Source organism: Tachyglossus aculeatus, chromosome 17 (genome assembly GCF_015852505.1).
Source record: "Tachyglossus aculeatus isolate mTacAcu1 chromosome 17, mTacAcu1.pri, whole genome shotgun sequence".
Taxonomy (NCBI): domain Eukaryota; kingdom Metazoa; phylum Chordata; class Mammalia; order Monotremata; family Tachyglossidae; genus Tachyglossus; species Tachyglossus aculeatus.
Window position 1 is genome coordinate 34,290,420 of NC_052082.1, and position 23,808 is coordinate 34,314,227.

At 44.1% G+C, this 23,808-nt stretch overlaps 1 protein-coding gene across 1 annotated transcript in view; it reads left to right on the top strand.

The window, feature by feature from the left end:
• Positions 1-1,947: 1,947 nt before the first annotated feature.
• The window catches only part of OBI1 (ORC ubiquitin ligase 1), a 45,579-nt gene continuing 23,718 nt past the window's right edge, over positions 1,948-23,808 (top strand). The window contains exons 1-3 of the mRNA XM_038759890.1: positions 1,948-2,039; positions 16,923-17,058; positions 18,777-18,868. Of these exons, the coding sequence (XP_038615818.1) occupies positions 1,968-2,039; positions 16,923-17,058; positions 18,777-18,868 (300 nt within the window). The 5' untranslated portion in view covers positions 1,948-1,967. The remainder of the gene's footprint in view (positions 2,040-16,922; positions 17,059-18,776; positions 18,869-23,808) is intronic.

Here is a 23,808-nt window from a genome sequence, read left to right on the forward strand (position 1 = left end):
CGCTCAATAAATACGACTGCATGAATGAATACTAATGAATGAATGAATAATGATAAATGCCATCATTACTATTACTACACATATTATTCCTACTACTTGTACTTTGTACATATTTATTCACTCAATCAGTAAATAAATAAATAAGCGCTCAATAAATACGACTGCATGAATGAATACTAATGAATGAATGAATGAATAATAATACTAATACTAATACTAATACTAATACTAATACTAATAATTAATAATAATAATAATGAATGAATAATGAATGAATAATAATAATAATAAATACGATTGATTGATTGAATAATAATGAATGCCATCATTACTATTATTACTACACCTATTATTCCTACTACTTGTACTTTGTACATATTCATTCACTCAATAAATATTTAATAATGAATTTATGTATTTATTCATCAAATAGCCTATTTTTAAATAATGAAACAATTAAATAATTATTAATTAATAATGTATTAAATAAATTGTTTAATAAATGAACATCTATTCACTCAATACATTTATTCACTCAATCAGTAAATAAATAAATAAGGGCTCAATAAATACGAGTGCATGAATGAATACTAATGAATGAATGAATAATAATAAATGCCATCATTACTATTACTACTACACCTATTATTCCTACTACTTGTACTTTGTACATATTCATTCACTCAATAAATATTTAATAATAAATTTATGTATTTATCCATTAAATAGCCTATTTTTAAATAATGAAACAATTAAATAATTATTCATTAATAATGTATTAAATAAATTGTTTAATAAATGAACATCTATTCACTCAATACATTTATTCATTTATTCATTAAATAGCCTATTTTTAAATAATGAAACAATTAAATAATTATCAATTAATAATGCATTAAATAAATTGTTTGATAAATGAACATCTATTCACTCAATACATTTATTCATTTATTCATTAAATAGCCTATTTTAAAATAATGAAACAATTAAATAATTATTAATTAGTAATGCATTAAATAAATTGTTTGATAAATGAACATCTATTCACTCAATACATTTATTCATTTATTCATTAAATAGCCTATTTTTAAATAATGAAACAATTAAATAATTATCAATTAATAATGCATTAAATAAATTGTTTGATAAATGAACATCTATTCACTCAATACATTTATTCATTTATTCATTAAATAGCCTATTTTAAAATAATGAAACAATTAAATAATTATTAATTAGTAATGCATTAAATAAATTGTTTGATAAATGAACATCTATTCACTCAATACATTTATTCATTTATTCATTAAATAGCCTATTTTTAAATAATGAAACAATTAAATAATTATTAATTAACAATGCATTAAATAAATTGTTTAATAAATGAACATCTATTCACTCAATACATTTATTCACTCAATCAGTAAATAAATAAATAAGCGCTCAATAAATACGACTGCATGAATGAATACTAAGCAATCGCGCGCGATTCGTCGTTTTCCCCTCAAAGGCCCGCCCACTACCGCTGATTGGCGGATGGGTTGATTGGCAGGCCGGAACGCCAATCAAACTTCAGCAGAGTCCCTGTCTCCCCGCCCACGGTAGGGGGGTCCCACGATTCATTCATTCATTCAATCGTACGTATTGAGCGCCTACTGTGTGCAGAACACTGGACTAAGCGCTTGGCAAGTACAAGTCGGTCTCTTCCGTCGTTCGGTCCTCAAGGGGCGCCGGCCGCTTTCGGCGCGGAAGGCTCCGTTTCCGGAGCGCGTTTTCGTCCCCGCGGCGTTTCTCGGCCCCTCGGGCTTGCCGTCGTCGCCCCCCCCCCGTCCCCGTCTTTGGAGCGGTCCGGCCGGCCGAGCGGCCCCGCGGCGGCCGCTACCACTGCCGCCGCCCGCGGGGGGGGGGGAAAAGGAGCCGGGCCGCGCACGCGCACTTCGGCGCTGGTGGAATTCGAAAACGCTACCATGGCTCAGAACGTTCAGAACGTCACGTTGTCGCTCACTCTGCCCATCACGTGCCACATCTGCCTGGGGAAGGTAACGGGGCCGGGCCGGGGCGCGTCCTCGCGAATCGGGCGCGCGCGCGAGCGCGCGCGCGCCCCCGGCGGGGAGGGGCGGCCCTGGGGGGCGCGCGCGCGGTGCGCGCGCACGCGCGCACTAGGCGCCCCCTATGCTGCGCTCAACGCTCGGTGGAAAGAGCCCGGGCTTGGGAGTCCGAGGTCGTGGGTTCGAATCCCGCCAGCGGTGGGACCTTGGGCAGGTCACCTCTCCCGGCCTCAGTCCCCTCATCTGTCAAATGGGGATGAAGCCTGTGGGGCAACCCGATCACCTTGTAGCCCCTCCCCAGCGCTTACAACAGTGCTGGGCACGTAATTAAGCGCTTACTACGTGCTGGACACTGTTCTAAGCGCTGGGGAGGACACGTAGTAAGCGCTTAACGAATGGCATCATTATTATTATGATTATTTATGCCTATTTATGTCCGCCCCCCTGTAGTCTGTAAGCCCGTTGGGGGCAGGGAATGTTTCCCTTTATTGTTAGGCGCTCAGTACAGTGCTCTGCACCCTGTAAGTGCTCAATAAACGACTGATTTGCTAATAGTGTCATCTCCCAAGCGCTCAGTACAGTGCTGTGCACCCTGTAAGTGCTCAATGAACGACTGATTTGTTGTGTCCTCTCCCAAGCGCTCAGTACAGTGCTCTGCACCCTGTAGGTGCTCAATAAATGACTGATTTGTTAATAGTGTCCTCTCCCAAGCGCTCAGTACAGTGCTCTGCACCCTGTAGGTGCTCAATAAACGACTGATTTGTTAATAGTGTCCTCTCCCAAGCGCTCAGTACAGTGCTCTGCACCCTGTAAGTGCTCAATAAATGATTGATTTGTTAATAGTGTTCTCTCCCAAGCGCTCAGTACAGTGCTCTGTACCCAGTGAGCGCTTAAAGAATGAGAAGCAGCGCGGCTCGGTGGAAAGAGCCCGGGCTTGGGGGTCCGAGGTCGTGGGTTCGAATCCCGCCAGCGGTGGGACCTTGGGCAGGTCACCTCTCCCGGCCTCAGTCCCCTCATCTGTCAAATGGGGATGAAGCCTGTGGGGCAACCAGATCACCTTGTAGCCCCTCCCCAGCGCTTACAACAGTGCTGGGCACGTAATTAAGCGCTTACTACGTGCTGGACACTGTTCTAAGCGCTGGGGGGGACACGTAGTAAGCGCTTAACAAATACCATCGTGATTATTTATGCCTATTTATGTCCGCCCCCCCGTAGTCTGTAAGCCCGTTGGGGGCAGGGAATGTTTCCCTTTATTGTTAAGCGCTCAGTACAGTGCTCTGCACCCTGTAAGTGCTCAATAAACGACTGATTTGGTAATAGTGTCCTCTCCCAAGTGCTCAGTACAGTGCTCTGCACCCTGTAGGTGCTCAATAAACGACTGATTTGTTAATAGTGTCCTTTCCCAAGCGCTCAGTACAGTGCTCTGCACCCTGTAAGTGCTCAATAAACGACTGATTTGGTAATAGTGTCCTCTCCCAAGCGCTCAGTACAGTGCTCTGCACCTTTTAAGCGCTCAATAAATGATTGATTTGTTAATAGTGTCCTCTCCCAAGCGCTCAGTACAGTGCTCTGCACACAGTGAGCGCTTATTGAATGAGAAGCAGCACGGCTCGGTGGAAAGAGCCCGGGCTTGGGAGTCCGAGGTCGTGGGTTCGAATCCCGCCAGCGGTGGGACCTTGGGTAGGTCACTTCTCCCGGCCTCAGTCCCCTCATCTGTCAAATGGGGATGAAGATTGTGGGGCAACCCGATCACCTTGTAGCCCCTCCCCAGCGCTTACAACAGTGCTGGGCACGTAATCTTTTGGGTGTTTAAGCGCTTACTATGTGCAGGACACTGTTCTAAGCGCTGGGGGGACACGTAGTAAGCGCTTAACAAATACCATCATCATTATGATTATTTATGCCTATTTATGTCCGCCCCCCATAGTCTGTAAGCTTGTTGGGGGCAGGGAACGTTTCCCTTAATTGTTAAGCGCTCAGTACAGTGCTCTGCACCCTGTAAGTGCTCAATAAATGACTGATTTGGTAATAGTGTCCTCTCCCAAGCGCTCAGTACAGTGCTCTGCACCCTGTAAGTGCTCAATAAACGACTGATTTGCTAATAGTGTCCTCTCCCAAGCGCTCAGTACAGTGCTGTGCACCCTGTAAGTGCTCAATAAATGACTGATTTGTTAATAGTGTCCTCTCCCAAGCGCTCAGTACGGTGCTCTGCACACAGTGAGCGCTCAATGAATGAGAAGCAGCGTGGCTCGGTGGAAAGAGCCCGGGCTTGGGAGTCAGAGGTCGTGGGTTCGAATTCCGACAGCTGTGGAACCTTGGGCAAGTCACTTCTCCGGGCCTCAGTCCCCTCATCTGTCAAATGGGGATGAAGCCTGTGGGGCAAACTGATCACCTTGTAGCCCCCCCAGCGCTTACAACAGTGCTGGGCACATAATCATTTTGGTGTTTGTTAAGCGCTTACTTTGTGCAGAACACTGTTCTAAGCGCTGGGGAGGACACATAATAAGCGCTTAACAAATACTATCATTATTATTATGATTATTTATGCCTATTTATGTCCGCCCCCCTGTAGTCTGTAAGCCCGTTGGGGGCAGGGAATGTTTCCCTTTATTGTTAAGCGCTCAGTACAGTGCTCTGCACCCAGTAAGCGCTCAATAAATGATTGATTTGTTAATAGTGTCCTCTCCCAAGCGCTCAGTACAGTGGTCTGCACATAGTGAGCACTCAATAAATGATTGAATGATTTGTTAAGAGTGTACCCTCCTTAGTACAGTGCTCTGCACACAGTGAGCGCTCAATAAAGGAGTGAATGATTTGTTGTGTACCCTCCTAGTACAGTGCTCTGCACAAGGTGAGCGCTCAATAAACGATTGAATCAATCAATCATATTTATTGAGCGCTTACTATGTGCAGAGCACTGTACTAAGCGCTTGGGGAGTACAAGCTAGCAATTTGTTAAGCATGTGTCCTTCTAGACTGTGAGCCCACTGTTGGGTAGGGACTGTATATGTTGCCAACTCGTACTTCCCAAGCGCTTAGTACAGTGCTCTGCACACAGTAAGCGCTCAATAAATACGATTGATTGATTGATGTATCCTCCTTAGTACAGTGCTCTGCACACAGTGAGCGCTCAATAAATGATTGAATGATTTGTTAAGCGTGTACCCTTCCTTGGTCCAGTGCTCTGCACACAGTGAGCGCTCAATGAATGAGAAGCAGTGCGGCTCAGTGGCTTGGGAGTCAGAGGTCGTGCGTTCGAATCCCACCACTGCCGCGTGTCAGCTGTGGGACCTTGGGCAAGTCACTTCTCCGGGCCTCAGTCCCCTCATCTGTCAAATGGGGATGAAGCCTGGGAGCCCCACGTGGGGCAACCCGATCACCTTGTAGCCCCCCAGCGCTTACAACAGTGCTGGGCACATAATCATTTTGGCGTTTGTTAAGCGCTTACTATGTGCAGGACACTGTTCTAAGCGCTGGGGAAGACATGTAGTAAGTGCTTAACAAATACCATCATGATTATTATTATTTATGCCTATTTATGTCCGCCCCCCCCATAGTCTGTAAGCTCGTTGGGAGCAGGGAATGTTTCCCTTAATTGTTAAGTGCTCAGTACAGTGCTCTGCACCCAGTAAGCGCTCAATAAATGATTGATTTGTTAATAGTGTCCTCTTCCAAGCGCTCAGTACAGTGGTCTGCACACAGTGAGTGCTCAATAAATGATTGAATGATTTGTTAAGAGTGTACCCTCCTTAGTACAGTGCTCTGCACACAGTGAGCGCTCAATGAATGAGAAGCAGCGCGGCTCAGTGGAAAGAGCCCGGGCTTGGGAGTCCGAGGTCGTGGGTTCGAATCCTAACAGCTGTGGGACCTTGGGAAAGTCACTTCTCCCGGCCTCAGTCCCCTCATCTGTCAAATGGGGATGAAGCCTGGGAGCCCCACGTGGAGCAACCTGATCACCTTGTAGCCTCCCCAGCGCTTACAACAGTGCTGGGCACATAATCATTTTGGTGTTTGTTAAGCGCTTACTATGTGCAGGACACTGTTCTAAGCGCTGGGGAAGACACATAGTAAGCGCTTAACAAATACCATCATGATCATCATATTATTTATGCCTATTTATGTCCGCCCCACCATAGTCTGTAAGCTCATTGGGGGCAGGGAATGTTTCCCGTAATTGTTAAGCGCTCAGTACAGTGCTCTGCACAACAGTAAGCGCTCAGTAAATGATTGATTTGTTAATAGTGTCCTGTCCCAAGCGCTCAGTACAGTGCTCTGCACACAGTGAGCACTTGATGAATGAGAAGCAGCGCGGCTCAGTGGAAAGAGTCCGGGCTTGGGAGTCCGAGGTCGTGGGATCGAATCCTGACACTGCCACTTGTCAGCTGTGGGATGTTGGGAAAGTCACTTCTCTGGGCCTCAGTTCCCTCTTCTGTAAAATGGGGATGAAGCCTGGGAGCCCCACGTGGGGCAACCTGATCACCTTGTATCCTCCCCAGCGCCTCATTCATTCTTTCAGTCGTATTTATTGAGCGCTTACTGTGTGCAGAGCACTGGACTAAGCGCTTGGGACGTACAAGTTGGCAACATAGAGAGACGGCCCCTACCCAACAGTGGACGCTTGCAACAGTGCTGGGCACATAATAATTTTGGTGTGTGTTAAGCGCTTACTCTGTGCAGAGCACTGTTCTAAGCGCAGGGGAGGATACATAGTAAGCGCTTAACAAATACCATCATTATTATTATTATTTATAACAATGATGGCATTTCTTAAGCCCTTACTATGTGCAAAGCACTATTCTAAGCGCTGGATTTATGCCTATTTATGTCCGCCCTCCCGTAGTCTGTAAACTCGTTGGGGGCAGGGAATGTTTCCCTTTATTGTTAATCAATCAATCAATCCTATTTATTGAGCACTTACTGTGTGCAGAGCACTGTACTAAGCGCTTGGGAAGTACAAGTTGGGAACATATAGAGGCATTCAATCAATCGTTTACTGTGTGCAGAGCACTGTACTAAGCGCTTGGGAAGTACAAGTTGGCAACATATAGAGACAGTCCCTACCCAACAGTGGGCTCACAGTCTAAAAGCGCTCAGTACAGTGCTCCACGCCCAGTAAGCACTCAATAAATGATTGATTTGTTAAGACTGTGAGCCGGTTGTCTTTTAGACTGTGAGCCCACTGTTGGGTAGGGACTGTCTCTATATGTTGCCAATTTGTACTTCCCAAGCGCTTAGTACAGTGCTCTGCACATAGTAAGCGCTCAATAAATATGATTGATTGATTGATTGATTGTTGGGTAGGGTCAGTCTCTATATGTTGCCAACTTGTACTTCCCAAGCGCGTAGTACAGTGCTCTGCACACAGTAAGCGCTCAATAAATACGACTGAATGAATGAATGAAGCGTCCTCTCCCAAGCGCACAGTACAGTGAAGCAGCGTGGCTCAGTGGAAAGAGCCCGGGCTTTGGAGTCAGAGGTCATGGGTTCAAATTCTGACTCCGCCACTTGTCAGCTGTGTGACTTTGGGCAAGTTACGTAACTTCTCTGAGCCTCAGTTCCCTCATCTGTAAAATGGGGATTTAGAGTGTGAGCCCCCTGTGGGACAACCTGATCACCTTGTAACCTCCCCAGCGCTTAGAACAGTGCTTTGCACATAGTAAGTGCTTAATAAATGCCATTATTATTATTACAGTACTCTGCACCCCGTAAGCGCTCAATAAATGATTGATTTGTTGTGTCCTCTCCCAAGTTCTCAGTATATTGCTCTGCACACAGTAAGCGCTCAATAAATACGATTGAATGAATTGTTGATAGCGTCCTCTCCCAAGCGCTCAGTACAGCAGCGTGGCTCAGTGGAAAGAGCCCGGGCTTTGGAGTCAGAGGTCATGGGTTCAAATCCCGGCTCCGCCAATTGTCAGCTGTGTGACTTTGGGCAAGTCACTTCACTTCTCTGGGCCTCAGTTCCCTCATCTGTAAAATGGGGATGAAGACTATGAGCCCCCCCGTGGGACAACCTGATCACCTTGTAACCTCCCCAGTGCTTAGAACAGTGCTTTGCCCATAGTAAGCGCTTAATAAATACCATTATTATTATTATTATTATTATTAATACAGTGGTCTGCGCCCAGTGGGCACTCAATAAATGATTGAATGAATTGTTAATAGTTTACCCTCCCAAGCACTCAGTACAGTGCTCTGCACCCAGTAAGCGCTCAATAAATGATTGATTTGTTAATAGTGCTCTCTCCCAAGTGCTCAATACAGTGCTCTGCACACAGTAAGTGCTCAGTAAATATGATTGAATGACTTGTTAATAATGTACTCTACCAAGCGTTCAGTACAGTGCTCTGCACCCGGTGAGTGCTCAATAAATGATTGAATGAATTGTTGATAGTTTACTCTCCTTAGTACAGTGCTCTGCAGCCAGAGAGCGCTCAATAAATGATCGATTGAATTGTTAATAGTTTACCCTCCTTAGTCCAGTGCTCTGCACACAGTGAGCGCTCAGTGAATGAGAAGCAGCGTGGCTCAGTGGAAAGAGCCCGGGCTTGAGAGTCAGAGGTCATGGGTTCGAATTCCGACTCCGCTGCTTGTCAGCTGTGTGACCGTGGGCAAGTCACTTCTCTGGGCCTCAGTTCCCTCATCTGTAAAATGGGGATGAAGACTGTGAGCCCCCCGTGGGACAACCTGATCATTTTGTAGCCCCCCTCGCCCCCGCCGGCGCTTAGAACAGTGCTTTGCACATAGTAAGCGCTTAATAAATGCCATCATTATTATTATTACTAGACCAGACATGTGCAGAGGGCAGGGGAGCCAAGATTGTAGACTCTCTCCTTCGGTATGGGAAAGTTTTAAGGTGCTTAGAATAGTGCTTGGCACATAGTAAGCACTTAACAAATACCATTATTATTATTATTATTATTATTATCATTATTATTATTATTATTTAAACCCTGGCCCTCTTGGTGTGCTACTGCATATTCTTGGTGAGTTAACAGAATTGTTCATATGCCAAGTCTAGGGGTAGTGGTGGTTGGCTCTGGCCCTCTGAGAAGCAGCGTGGCTCAGTGGAAAGAGCCCAGGCTTTGGAGTCAGAGGTCATGGGTTCAAATCCCGGCTCCGCCAACTGTCAGCTGTGGGACTTTGGGCAAGTCACTTCACTTCTCGGGTCTTCAGTTACCTCATCTGTAAAATGGGGATGAAAACTGTGAGCCCCCGGTGGGACAACCTGATCACCTTGTAACCTCCCCAAGCGCTTAGAACATTGCTTGGCACATAGTAAGCACTTAACAAGTACCATTATTATTATTATTATTATTATTATTATTATTATTATTATTATTATTATTACTTAAACCCTGGCCCTCTTGGTGTGCTACTGCATATTCTTGGTGGGTTAACAGAGTTGTTCGTATGCCAAGTCTAGGGGTGGTGATGGCTGACCCTGGCCCGCCATGCGCCCCTTAATGTGGGGGGACTTCTTCAAAGAAGGCTTTGGCTGAGGACTTTGGTCCAAATCACGAAGGGATAATAATAATAATAATAATAATAATAATAATAATAATAATAATAATAATAATGACATTTATTAGGCACTTACTATGTTTCAAAGCACTGTTCTAAGCTTTGTCTACCCCTTCTAGACTGTGAGCCCACTGTTGAGTAGGAACTGTCTCTATATGTTGCCAACTTGTACTCCCCAAGCGCTTAGTACAGTGCTCTGCACACAGTAAGCGCTCAATAAATACGATTGATTGATTGATTGATTGGGGAGGTTACAAGGTGATCAGGTTGTCCCACGTGGGGCTCTCAGTCTTAATCCCCATTTTACAGATGAGGGACCTGAGGCATAGAGAAGTGAAGTGACTTGCCCAGGGTCACACAGCTTATTTTACTTGTACATATCTATTCTATTTATTTTATTTTGTTAGTATGTTTGGTTTTGTTCTCTGTCTCCCCCTTTTAGACTGTGAGCCCACTGTTGGGTAGGGACTGTCTCTATATGTTGCCAATTTGTACTTCCCAAGCACTTAGTACAGTGCTCTGCACATAGTAAGCGCTCAATAAATATGATTGATGATGATGATGATGACAAGCAGCGGAGCCGGAATTTGAACCCATGACCTCTGACTCCAAAGGCCCGGCTCTTTCCACTGAGCCACGCTGATTCTCAGGGAGAAGGGATAGTACCTGCCCCTCAAGAGGTGTTTGGGATTGTCGTCAGTGGGTTGCGTCTTTTTTGCACCATATTCCGCTCAATTCATTCCTTCAATCACATTTATTGAGCGCTCACTGTGGTTGAAGCACCGGACTAAGAAAGGAGGAGGCAAATAGGGAGGAATTTAGATGTCTTTTAGACTGTGAGCCCACTGTTGGGTAGGGACTGTCTCTATGTATTGCCAACTTGTACTTCCCAAGCGCTTAGTACAGTGCTCTGCACACAGTAAGCGCTCAATAAATAGGATTGATGATTGATTGATGTCTTCACCCCTTCTGCTTTAGCCCTGTGAAAGTAAGGTGTAGCAGTAGTAGTATTTAAGCGCTTACTATGTGCCAGGCACTGTTCTGAGCACTGGGGTAGGTACAAGGTACAAGGTTAGCAACGTGGCTTAGTGGAAAGAGCCCAGGCTTGGGAGTCAGAGGTCGTGGGTTCTAATCCTGTTTTCGCCACCGATCAGCTGTGTGACTTTAGGAAAGTCACCTGACTTCTCTGTGCCTCAGTGACCTTATCTGTAAAATGGGAATGAAGACTGTGAGCCCCACATGGGACAACCTGATTACCTTGTATCTCCCCCAGCACTCAGAACAGTGCTTGGCACATCTATTCTATTTATTTTATTAATTTTATTTTGTTAGTATGTTTAATCTATTCTATTTATTTTATTTTACTTTGTTAGTATGTTTGGTTTTGTTCTCTGTCTCCCCCTTTTAGACTGTGAGCCCACTGCTGGGTAGGGATTGTCTCTATATGTTGCCAACTTGTACTTCCCAAGCACTTAGTACAGTGCTCTGCACACAGTAAGCGCTCAATAAATACGATGATGATGATGATGAAGATAGTAAGCGCTTAACAATGCCACCATTATTACTATTATTACAAGGTAATCAGGTTAGACATAGTCCAGGTCCCAATTCATTCCTTCAGTTGTATTTATTGAGCACTTACTGTGTGCAGAGCACTGTACTAAGCGCTTGGGAAGTACAAGTTGGCAACATATAGAGATGGTCCCTACCCAACATTGGGCTCACAGACTGTGAGCCCAATGTTGGGTAGGGAACCGTGGCGCCTTAGTCTTCATCACGTCTTCTTCAAATTGTACATATTTATTACTCTATTTATTTATTTTACTTGTACATATCTATTCTATTTATTTTATTTTGTTAGTATGTTTGGTTTTGTTCTCTGTCTCCCCCTTTTAGACTGTGAGCCCACTGTTGGGTAGGGACTGTCTCTATATGTTGCCAACTTGTACTTCCCAAGCGCTTAGTACAGTGCTCTGCACACAGTAAGCGCTCAATAAATGTGATTGATTGATTGATCCCCATTTTACAGATGAAGACAAATCCTTAAACATTTATATTAATGGAGCATGCTCTGTAGTGTGACTCTGTCACACTGTACTTTTCCACGTGCTTCGTACAGTGCTCAGCAAAGCAGTGTGTGCTTAATAAAGGTGATTTATTAATCCAGTTTGACTTAATTAAAATTGAGAGTGTTGTGTTTTCTCTATCAATTGATGGTATTTGAGTGCTTACTACTATTACGAATAGTGATGATCATGGTATTTTTTATGCACTTACTATGCGTCAAGCACTGTTTTAAGCGCTGGGGCAGATAGAAGGTAATCAGGTCAGACACATACAGTCGCTGTCCCCCACAGGGTTCACAGACTGAGTAGGAAGGAAAACAGGTATTGGATCCCCATTTTACAGATGAGGTAACTGAGGCTCGGAGAAGTGTCGTGGTTTGCCGAAGGTCACACAAGAGGGACATGGCGGAGCTGGGATTTAAAGCCCGATCCTCTGACTCCCAAGCCTTCGATCTTTCCTCTAGGCTTTGCCACCTTTCCTTCCTCTGTGCAGTAAGTGCTCAATCAATATGGTCTGATTATATGATAAATTACATGGTAACTATGATTGATTGGGTATATGAGTTTGTGGCCTTTGGGACGCTTTGCTACAATGCTGGGAAAATGTTTTTCATGACGCTCTCTGTGGGCAGGAAATGTGTCCGTTAAATCGTACTCTCCCGAGCACTTAGTACAATGCTCTCCACATGGTAATCGCTCAATCTTGATCAATCAAGAGTAGAACTTTTCTCTCCCTTTCTCTCCTTCTGCCCTCCCTCCTCTCTTTCCTCCTTCCCTCTCTTCCATGCCCTCTCTTCCATGGAAGTGACATACCTTCCTGCTGTTCTGTAAACTGTAAATGTATTCCAGTCCTATGGGTACGCGGGGAAATCAGTCATATTTATTGAGCACGTACTGTGTGCAGAGCATTGTACTAAGCACTTGGGAGAGTGCAATATAACAGAGTTGGTAGATACATACCATGCCCACAATGAGCTTACAGTGTAGAGGGAGGGAGATGGACATTAATATAAATAAATGAATAAATAAATAAATAAATAGATAGATAAAATAATAAATAAATAATATAATATAATATAAATAAATAATATAAATAAATAATATAAATAAATAAATCTGTACATAAGTGCTGTGGGGCTGGAAGGGGAGAAGAACAAAGTCAGAGCTGCTTAGAAGGGAGTGGGAGAAGAGGAAAAGGGGTCCAAACTATATCTTGTCTCTATCCCGGTGCTTAATGCATTGCTTGGTGCATGCTAAATGCTTAATAAGTATCACAGTTATGCAATAGTAATTATTCTTATTCCCGGCTTTGTGACTGTGATGAACAGATGGTTCCCTTGGGGCAGTGCCCCCACTCAGAGTTTGGAACTAAATCACTACCCTTGCCAATCCCAAGCCTCTGCCAGTCAATCAATGGCATTTAAACAGCGCTTGATAAATGCCATCATTTATCATTGGATAAATGATATCAAATTTATCAAATTTGATAATTTTGAAAATTATCAAAATTTTCAAATTATTTGGACACCGTACTAAATGCCTGGGAGAAAATGACTGTAAACTCCCCTCTAGTCTGTATGCTCGCTGTGGGCAGGGAATGTATCTCTTATATTGTTATAATGTACTCTCCCAAGTGCTTTGTACAGTGCTCTGCACACAATAAGCGCTCAACAAATACGATTGACTGAATAATGCAAGAGTAAGAATATAAGTTCATTATTGGAAGGGAACGTGTCTACTAATTTGTACTCTCCCAAGTGCTTAGTACAGTGCTCTGCACACAGTAAGCACTCAACAAATACGATTGACTGAATAATGCAAGATTAAGATTATAAGCTTGTTACTGGAAGGGAACGTGTCTACTAATTTGTACTCTCCCAAGTGCTTAGTACAGTGCTCTGCACACAGTAAGCGCTCAACAAATACGATTGAATAATGCAAGATAAAGATTAAAAGCTCGTTACTGGAAGGGAACGTGTCTATGAATTTGTACTCTCCCAAGTGCGTAGTACATTGCTCTGCACATAGTAAGTGTTGGATAAATACAAGTAATTAATTGATTGAATTGGTAGGGCATATTCCCTGCCCACAACGAGCTCACAGCTTGACAAGTCCTGAGAGTTTCCCACCAGGGCTTGCAAAGTCCCCACATGGAGGCTTTCAACCCTGTTAGCTCCTTGAAGCCTCCTCTCCCCTAAAATCCCACCCCGTTTTCATTTTTGCATTCAAAATGAATGGTGATGATTATAAAATCCCTGATATTAGCCACCGTGGCCATATCGACCCATCCCAGCTGAGAGCTGTGGCCTGGAAAAGTAGCATGGCCTAGCGGAGAAAGTCACGGGCCTGGGTTCTAATCCCACCTCCGCCACTTGTCTGCTGTGTGAGCTTGGGTGAATCACTCCACTTCCCTGGGCCTCGGTTACTTCATCTGTAAAATGGGGATTAAAAATGGGGAGCCCCATGTGGGACAGGGACTGTGTCCAACCTGACTCACTTGTATCTACCCCAGTGCTTAGTACAGTGCCTGGCACGTAGCAAGCCCTTAACAAAAGCCACTTAAAAAAAAAATGACGAAAAAGCCACTCTCCATCCCCCCATCTCACCTCGTTCCCTTCGCCACTGCACCTGTATATATGTATATATGTTTGTACATATTTGTTACTCTATTTATTTATTTATTTATTTTACTTGTACATATCTATTCTATTTATTTTATTTTGTTAGTATGTTTGGTTTTGTTCTCTGTCTCCCCCTTTTAGACTGTGAGCCCACTGTTGGGTAGGGACTGTCTCTATATGTTGCCAACTTGTACTTCCCAAGCGCTTAGTACAGTGCTCTGCACACAGTAAGCGCTCAATAAATACGATTGATGATGATGATGTAGAGTGCCAACATAGTTGGGCATATTTATTAAGTGCTTATTATGTGCAGAGCACTGTACTAGTGCTGGGGAGAGTACAATATAACAGTATAATAGACACACAACGAGCTTACAGTCTAGAGGGGGAGACAGATATTAATATAAATAAATAAAATCACAGATGTATGTAAGTGCTGTGGGGCTGGGAGCGGGGATGAATAAAGGGAGCAAGTCAGAGAGGCACAGTTGGGAGTGGAAGAAGAGGAAAAGAGGGTTTAGGGATGGCCTCTTGGAGCAGATGTGCCTTCAATAAGGCTTTGAAGGGGGGGAGAATGATTGTCTGTCAGATTTGAGGAGGGAGGGCGTACCAAGCCAGAGGTGGGACGTGGGCGAGAGGTCGACGGCGAGATAGACGAGATCGAGGAACAGTGAGAAGATTAGCATTGGAGGAGCGAAATGTGAGGGCTGGGTTGTAGGGCATAGCAACCTTGTTCCACACTTGGGAAATCAAAGACTCTCCCATCCAGTCCTGAGCTTCCAGACATGTGTCTGTTTCCATGTGTCTGTCAATGTTACACAAATTCAGTCTCCCTCAAATAGAGGCTGTCTTGAAAGACTACCCAAAAAAGTGAACAAAAGAAGGTCAGCTCTGTTAATTAGGCCCAGCCTTTCCATATGCATGATTGAGCCTAATAATGAATTTGCATTTTATTTTCTGCAAGTCCCTCCCCGAAGCATCTCACTGATGCTATGTTCTGTGTGCTATGATGCTATGTTCCTCACTCACTGAGGAGTGAGAGAGGCATGAGATGGATATACATTTATTTCTTCATATTAACGTCTGCCTACCCCTATAGACTGTATGCTGCTTGTGGGCAGGCAGTGTGGGTGTTGACATATCGTATTCTCTCAAGTGTTTAGTACAGTGCTCTGCGCATAATAGTAAATATGATGAGTGGATGAATAGCTAATGAATGACTGGGTATGTGAATTGCTCCAAGACCCGCACAGTGTAAGTATCAGGGCTATTTATTGAGTGCTTGCTATGTGCAGAGCATTGTATTAAGCGCTTTGGGGAGTACAACGCAGCAGAATTAGCAGACATGTTCCCTGCCCATGCTGTGTTTTTCACTGGACTCCATTGTCTCTCAGAACACAGTAAACTGCAGGTTGTGTGATGAGGGTTTAAATTCCTATATGATCTTTGTGGGCCAGGAATGTGGCTCATTCTACTGCTGTACTTTCTGAAGTGCTGCGTACAGTTCACATTGCGCCCTAGGAATGCTCCACAGATAATAATAATAATAATAATAATTATGATGGTATTTAAATGCTTACTATGTGCCAAGCACTGTTCTAAGCCCTGGGTGGATACAAGGCAATGAGGTTGTCCCACGTGGGGCTCACATTCTTATTCCCCGTTTTACAGATGAGGGAACTGAGGCACAGAGAAGTTAAGTGACTTGCCCAAGGTCACACAATAGACAAGTGGTGGAGCCGGGATCAGAACTCACGACCTCTGACTCCCAAGCCCGTGCTCTTTCCACTAAGCCACGCTGCTTCCCAACAGATACCTTTACTGCTATTTAAAATGCTAAATGTGTCCTCTTTTCTTTTCATTTGTAAGCCGTAAAGCTAGGCTAAACTAGTGTTTTCATAAAGACCCTTGTGTCCTTGTGTCTTGTCTTATGCCGCCGAGTCGTTTCCAACCCATAGCGACACCTCGGACACATCTCTCCCAGAACGTCCCGCTCTCCATCTGCAATCGTTCTGGTAGCGTATATATAGAGTTTCTTTGGTAAAAAATATGGAAGCGGTTTACCGTTGCCGCCTTCCGCGCAATTAACTCAATTCTCCACTCTTGACTCTCTCCCATGCTGCTGCTGCCCAGCGTGGGTGAGTTTTGACTTGTAGCAGATTGCCTTCCACTCGCTAGCCACTGGCCAAGCTATTAATGGAATGGGTAGGCCTCTGCTTGACTCTCCCTCCATAGCCAAGACTGGTAGATTACTGAAAACTCTCCATGTGTGACCCTGAGAGGGGGATATACAATCTACATATGAAAAATGAGTAGACTCATTATTATCATATCATACCCAAATAATGATTCAAGAACTCTATTGGGTACTAGGAGAGAGAATCTGGAGATCCAGAAGTCAGAAAACCCGTTTTAATCCCAGCTCTTCTTCCAGTCTATTGTGTGATCTTGGGCAAATCTCTTAACTTTTCTGTTCCTCAGTGTTTTCCTACCTGCTCTTTCAACTTTATAGACCGTGAGCCCCGTGTGGGCAGGGCCCGTGTCTTGAGAGCCGGCTCTCTTGAATCGTCCCTGGTGCAACGTTTGACACAGAGTTAGCGCTTAATGAAGGTCGTAGGAAGTGTTCACGAAGAAAGTAAAGGAGCGTTTCTGATTTTCACCAGGTTCGTCAGCCTGTCATCTGCATCAACAACCACGTGTTCTGCTCCGTGTGCATTGATGTGTGGTTGAAGAACAACAACCAATGTCCAGCTTGCCGCGTGGCCATCACCCCTGAAAATCCCTGCAAAGAGATTATCGGTAAGGGTGTGTTTTTCTCTTCATCACCGGCATGACAGAAAGTTCTTTGAGGACCATCCTACTGGAGAAACAGTACCATTCTAGTGAGACTATGGTGCTATCATAGCTAGGGCTTAGATTCTATCCAAAGGGGCCACAACGCTTATATACATATCTCTTTGTTATTTCTCTTAATGCCTGTCTCCCCTCCTAGGTTTTAGATTCTATCCAAAGGGGTTACAACACTTGTGTACATATCTATATATTATATTAATGTCTGTCTCCCCCTTTAGATTGTAAGCTCGCTGTGGACAGATAGCGTGTCTACAACTCTGTTATATTGTACTCTCCTGAGCACTTAGTTCAGTGCTGTGCACACCGTAAGCACTCAGTAAACACCAGTGATTGATTGATTGGGAGATCTTTGAGAGTCCCCACTTAGACTGTAAACTCCTTGAGGACAGGGATCCTGTCTTTGTAAACTCATTCGCAGAGCACGTATGTGCCAACTCTGTTATATTTATTCATTTACTCAATGAATGCTAGACTCACTGTACTAAGTGCTGGGGAGAGTACACTACAACAATAAACAGGCACATTCCTTGTCCATGCACAGTTATATTTATAGTAAAAATCAAAGTTGATCTGTCAGTCAATGCTCTGACTTTCAATCCATTGCTATTGGTTGGATAACAACCTGAATGGAAAAGAGAGCTCATCAGCTGGCTTGCAAATAGCCAAGTAAGGTTAAGCGGTGACTTTGATTAGTAGTATTATATTTAATAAAAGCCCACAATGGGTCATACACTCTATTTTTAATGAAGGCTCGGTTAAGTTCTAAATAAAGGACGCATGTGAAGGTGTTTTGCTGGGTATTTTCACTGCTGATTTCTGTCATTTGCCTTTCTTATGCCTCCACCCGAATATAGTAACGAGAGGAGGGGCGTGATGGGGAAGGATGAGAGCGTTCCAGGAGTTAGGGAAACATAGAAAAGAGGAAACCAAGACTAACTGGTTCTTTGTTTTCTTTGTGAATACATGCCAGCTGTTTCTATTGAGGTAAAAAGAATTGGGAAGAGGGTAGTTGTCCCTAGAGCTCTATCTATCTATAGATCATCTATCTATCCAGCCTTGGCCTTGAGTGACAGCGAAGATGTACTCGTCTCTTGCCTGTTCCAGCAGTCCCTGTGGCTACCAAAGTGGACTCAGTCCTGACTAGGGTTGGGCATCTGAACTTGCCATGTCTTCCCCACCTCGACCCCCTTGCCTCTACCCAAGGGCTGCTTTGGGCTTTCCTTTGCCCCCACTTGCCAGAGGTAATTGAGAGTTTCATAATGGATGGGAGTGAGGACAGGAAGGACTCAGCAGGTACACTCCTCCCCTCCCCACCCCGCAAACACCCAGGATGGCCAAGACTTCAGGATAAGGATTCCGAAATTTGGGTGGATGATCCCAAGATTGTGGAGAAAGTCCTCGAGACTGTTAAGATCGTCCTCTCAAATGTATGCTCGTTGTGGGCAGGGACCGTGTCTGTTTATTGTTATATTGTACTCTCCCAAGCGCTTACTACAGTGCTCTGCACTCAGTAAGCTCTCAGTAAATGCAATTGATTGATTGATTGGCATGAGAGCCAGATCTAATGGCTTTTGGCAGCATGGTCATTCAAAGCAATCACGGGGGACATGGGAGCCCAACTTCTTATGTGGCATACCTTGACATCTTCTTTGTCTCTGTTGCAGGAGGAACAAGTGAAAGCGAACCCATGCTTAACCACACAGTCAGGAAACACCTTCGGAAAACTAGACTTGAACTGCTCCACAAAGAATATGAGGTAAACGAGACCACGAGCAGGACTCAACCGAAGTGCTCCTTGGTGATGAATAAAAACATCGAGGTTGATGGCCAGACTGGTCCCATATTGAGATGGATAACTAGCTCATCCAGTAGTGGAACAAACATATGATCATTCATTCATTCAATCATATTTATTGAGTGTTTACTGTGTGCAGAGCAGTGTACTAAGCACTTTGGAAGTACAAGTTGATCCAAACAAAAGCAAACTTCCGGAGTGGTGGTCTTATTTTCTTAGCTGAACCAATGGATGCTGAGCCTGGTGTGATGGGCTGAGGCATAATCAGCCATTTACCAATTTTTCCTTCTAGCTGCAAATAATTGTGCATCTTTCTCCCCTGTTAAAGTGTAAGCAGCTCGAGGGCCAGAATCAAGTCTTCTTCTACTGTACTCTTCCCCAGCTACAGTATAGTTCTCTATGCAAAATCGATGCTCAGTGAACTCTCCGGGTGAATAAATTGTTCGCACAAGTTCTGTTTAGGACACCATAGAGCTGACAACTTACGGTAGAGTAGGCCTAATGTGGTAACGCCCGTCTCACACGATGAATGACTTCTTTCCTCCCTGATTGCTCTAGATGACTCCTTGATTTTTTTAAAAAATAGCTTCTCACTTGAAGTGCAAATTAAAGCCAATTTTCTTCAAGTGGGGCCTTTCTGATTATTTCCCTTTGCCCCTTTCAACTCATTCGTCGTAAGGTGAAAAGACGGGTGTGAGGGATCTGCCCCAGCCAGTGAGAGAGACCGAACAAGACCGGCCCTTTGTATGTTGCCGGTCACATTCTTTCCCCTCCTTGTCTCAAACCAATGGGATCCTTTCCTCTCCCCTCCATCACTCTTGCCAGGCAATCATTCATTTCTATTTATCTACACTCCCTCTGTGTAGATTCCTCTGGAGACTACGACACAGTTAAGAAGACATGATCCCCGCCCTTGAGGAACTTACAATCTTGTGGGGCTAGACACTCTGGATCTTTGACCTTTGGGCATTTGATGATCACCTCAGCCCCGTGACAATTATGTACATATCTATAAAGTACATTTTATAAATCACTTATATTGATGCCCATCTTCCCCTCTGTTGTAGGCAGGGAATGTATCTGCCAACTGTGTTGTACCTTTCCAAGCTCTGCACACAGTAAGCATACAATAAATACCATTGCTGATGATGATGCCTAAAATAAATTACTGATAAAAGGAAGTAATAACAATTGCGGTATTTGTTAATAATAATCTACCTAACTAATCTAATCTGCGAGAAGCAGCATGGCCTAGTGGAAAGACCGTGGGCCTGGGGTTCAGAGGACCTGGGTTCTCATCCTGGCTCCACCACTTCCCTGCTGTGTGACCTTGGGCAAGCCACTTAAATTTTCCGAGTCTCTGTTTCCTCATCTGAAAAATGGGGCTAGCTGTTCTCCATCCTACTGAGATTGTGACCCCCGTGTGGGGCCTGATTATCTTGTATCTGATTATCTACCCCAGCAGTTGGTATGCCTAACAGATGCCGCAATTATTTATTATTAGTGAAGGCAGAGGGAAAGGAACCATCAGAAAGAGAGGGGTTGAAGACGGAGGTCAGAGAGTGAGGAGAGTGGATGCAAGTGTTTTCCACCCCCTCCTCTCTCTACATAGTCAATGAGATTGCTACCCTTTCCATCACCTCCTATCTCCCTCGCAAATGAAATAACAATAATCGTAATGATGGCATTTAAGTGCTTACTATGTGCGAAGCACTGTTCTAAGCACTGGGGGGGATACAAGGTGATCAGGTTGTCCCACGTGGGGCTCACAGTCTTAATCCCCATTTTACAGATGAGGTAACTGAAGCTCAGAGAAGTGACTTACCCAAGGTCACACAGCAGACATGTGGCAGAGCCGGGATTAGAACCCATGACCTCGGACTCCCAAGCCCATGCTCTTTCCACTGAGCCACGCTGCTGCTTCTGAAATCCCTTACTCACCTAGCCATTTGTTCTTTGCCAGTGAGATAATAATAATAATAACTGTGGTTTGTGTTAAGCCAAGCACTTTGGTAATAATAATAATGATGATGGCATTCATTAAGCGCTTACTGTGTGCAAAGCACTGTTCTAAGCTCTGGAGATACAAGGTAGGTTAGACAAAGCAGCTGTCCCAAATGAGGCTCACAGTTGGAAAGAAGGAGAGCAGGAATTGAATCCTCATTTTACAGATGAGGAAACTGAGGCCCAGAGAAGTGAAGTGGTTGGTCCAAGGTCATACAGCAGTCAGTGTCAAGGCCGGGTTTAGAACCCAGGTCCCTTGACTCTCGGGCCCATACTCCCTCCAAAAGTCTACCTTGCCAGTTCTAAGTTGAGGAGGGTGATCCATTTCCAGCCATCAAATCCCCTTTGGCTCAAATCCCGGCTCCGCCGCTTGTCAGCTGTGTGACTTTGGGCAAGTCACTTAACTTCTCTGTGCCTCAGTTACCTCATCTGTAAAATGGGGATGAAGATTGTGAGCCCCACATGGGACAACCTGATCACCTTGTATCCTCCCCAGCACTTAGAACAGTGCTTTGCACGTAAGCTCATAACAAATACCAGAATTATTACTATTGTCACAGGATGCATCTCCTCCAGAACATATTCTTGTGCGGTAATATGTTTCTTACCTATGGAATGTCTGTGGTCTCCACTGATGATTAAGGGATCAGGGAAGCAGAGTGGCCTAGTGGAAAAAGCACAGGCTTGGGAGTCAGAACCACCTGGGTTGTGATCCCAGAGAAGCAGCGTGGCTCAGTGGAAAGAGCACGGGCTTTGGAGTCAGGGGCCATAGGTTCGAATCCCGGCTCCCCAATTGTCAGCTGTGTGACTTTGGGCAAGTCACTTAACTTCTCTGTGCCTCAGTTCCCTCATCTGTAAAATGGGGACTAAGACTGTGAGCCCCCCGTGGGACAACCTGATTTCCTTGTAACCTCCACAGTGCTTAGAACAGTGCTTTGCACATAGTAAGCACTTAATAAATGCCATTATTATTATTATCCCAGACCTGCTGCTGTGTGACCTTGGGCAAGTTACTTAACTTCTCTGCCTTAGTTCCCTCATCTGTAAAATGGGGATTCAATACCTGTTTTCCCTCCTACTTAAACTGCGAGCCCCATGTGGGACCTGATTAAGCACTGAATAAATACCACTATTACTATCATCATTATTATTATTATTACTATATCGCCAATATCACTAAGGCTTACTGCAGTGCAGTTAATGTGCATAGGCTAGTGATTCATTAATAAAATGTGACAAGTAAGTAGTAGAAGTCTGATTGAAAATGAGACTGTTTCAGATGATTCCATAGATATGCTTTTCCGAGTAGATCTAGAAAAATCACAATTTATAGTTTTTCTCACCACTGTCCCCCACCCTCACAGCTTTATTAAAATTGCATCACCTCCAAGAGGCCTTCCCCGAATAAGCCCTCATTTCCCCTACTCCTTCTCGCTTCTGCCCCATCCTTGGCCTTGGATTTGTATCCGTGAAGTGCTTGATAATCCCCCCACCCTCAGCCCCACAGCACTGAAGTATGTATCCGTAATTTATTTATATCAATGTCTGTCTCCCCATCTACACTTTGCCTTGTGGTCACTACTAACTCTATTGTGTTGGACTCTTCTTAAGCACTTAGTACAGTGCTCTGCACATAGTACATACTCAATAAACACGATAGATTGATTTTTTTCAAGATAGTCATTTTTAAATGTAGTTTCTGGTCACTGAATTATTTTTGGTTTACTCTGCATATTCTAAACTGTATAAATTAGCTCCACTGTGCTATAACACTCTTCAGTACCTCTAATTAAGAATAATAATAACAGTAATAATAATAATTATGGTCTTTGTTAAGTGCTTTGTATGTGCCACGCTGTGTTCTAAACTCTGGGGTAGATACAATACTAGTTCAACTCAATCCCCATCTCACCATCTGTTGCAGAAGGAGATCAGGTATTTAATTCCCATTTTACAGATAAGGAAAGTGAGGCACAGAAAACTTAAGTAACTTGCCCCAGTATTCTACAGGGAGCAAGTGGCGGGGCTGGGATTAGAACCCTAGTCTCTTGAGATGAATTGTGATTTGGTGGAAAAATCTTCTGTTCTATACCTGGTTAGATTTGTTCATTCATTCCATCATATGCCTATCCTTCAGATTTCAAATGCTGGTTATCCAGTTAACCCTTTGAGGGAGCAGGGCACAGCGAGTATTTCATGAAGGCTTTTCCCTTTATATGAAGTTTTGTGATAGTACTGGTGCACACTTGATACAGTTTTTAATAATAATAATGTTGGTATTTGTTAAGCGCTTACTATGTGCCAAGCACCAAGCATTGGGGCAGATGCAAGGTAATCAGGTTGTCCCACATGGGGCTCACAGTCTTCATCCCCATTTTACAGATGAGGGAACCGAGGCCCAGAGAAGTTAAGTGACTTGCCCAAGGTCACACAGCTGACAAGCGGCGGAGCCGGTTTTAGAACCCACGACCTCTGGCTCCCCAGCCCTTGCTCTTTCCACTGAGCCACGCTGCTTCTCCTTTTGTTACTGATGTCCTCAATCCTCAGTTGAGACAAAGTGAATAATGTACTCCTTCAATTTAATGTTAATTACATCTTAAAATCAAAGATATCATGGCCAAAGAATGCATAAATTAATCTTCAGTGACAGCTTATCCCCCCCTGAATTCTCTAGTCCTTCATTGCCACGGCCAAAATTCACATATGGAAAATTTTTTAGCTCCTTAGAAAAATTAGTTTATATTGCTTTGTATGTGAAAATAAGGACTGTGGGAAGGTAGTGGAAGGCACAAAACTGTTGCAGATCATGTAACCCTCAGGTCTTAAATGCCACCTTAAGTGAAATCAAAGTTTAGAAATTCCCTTTAGAAATCTTAATCTGTAATTGGATAAGTGTA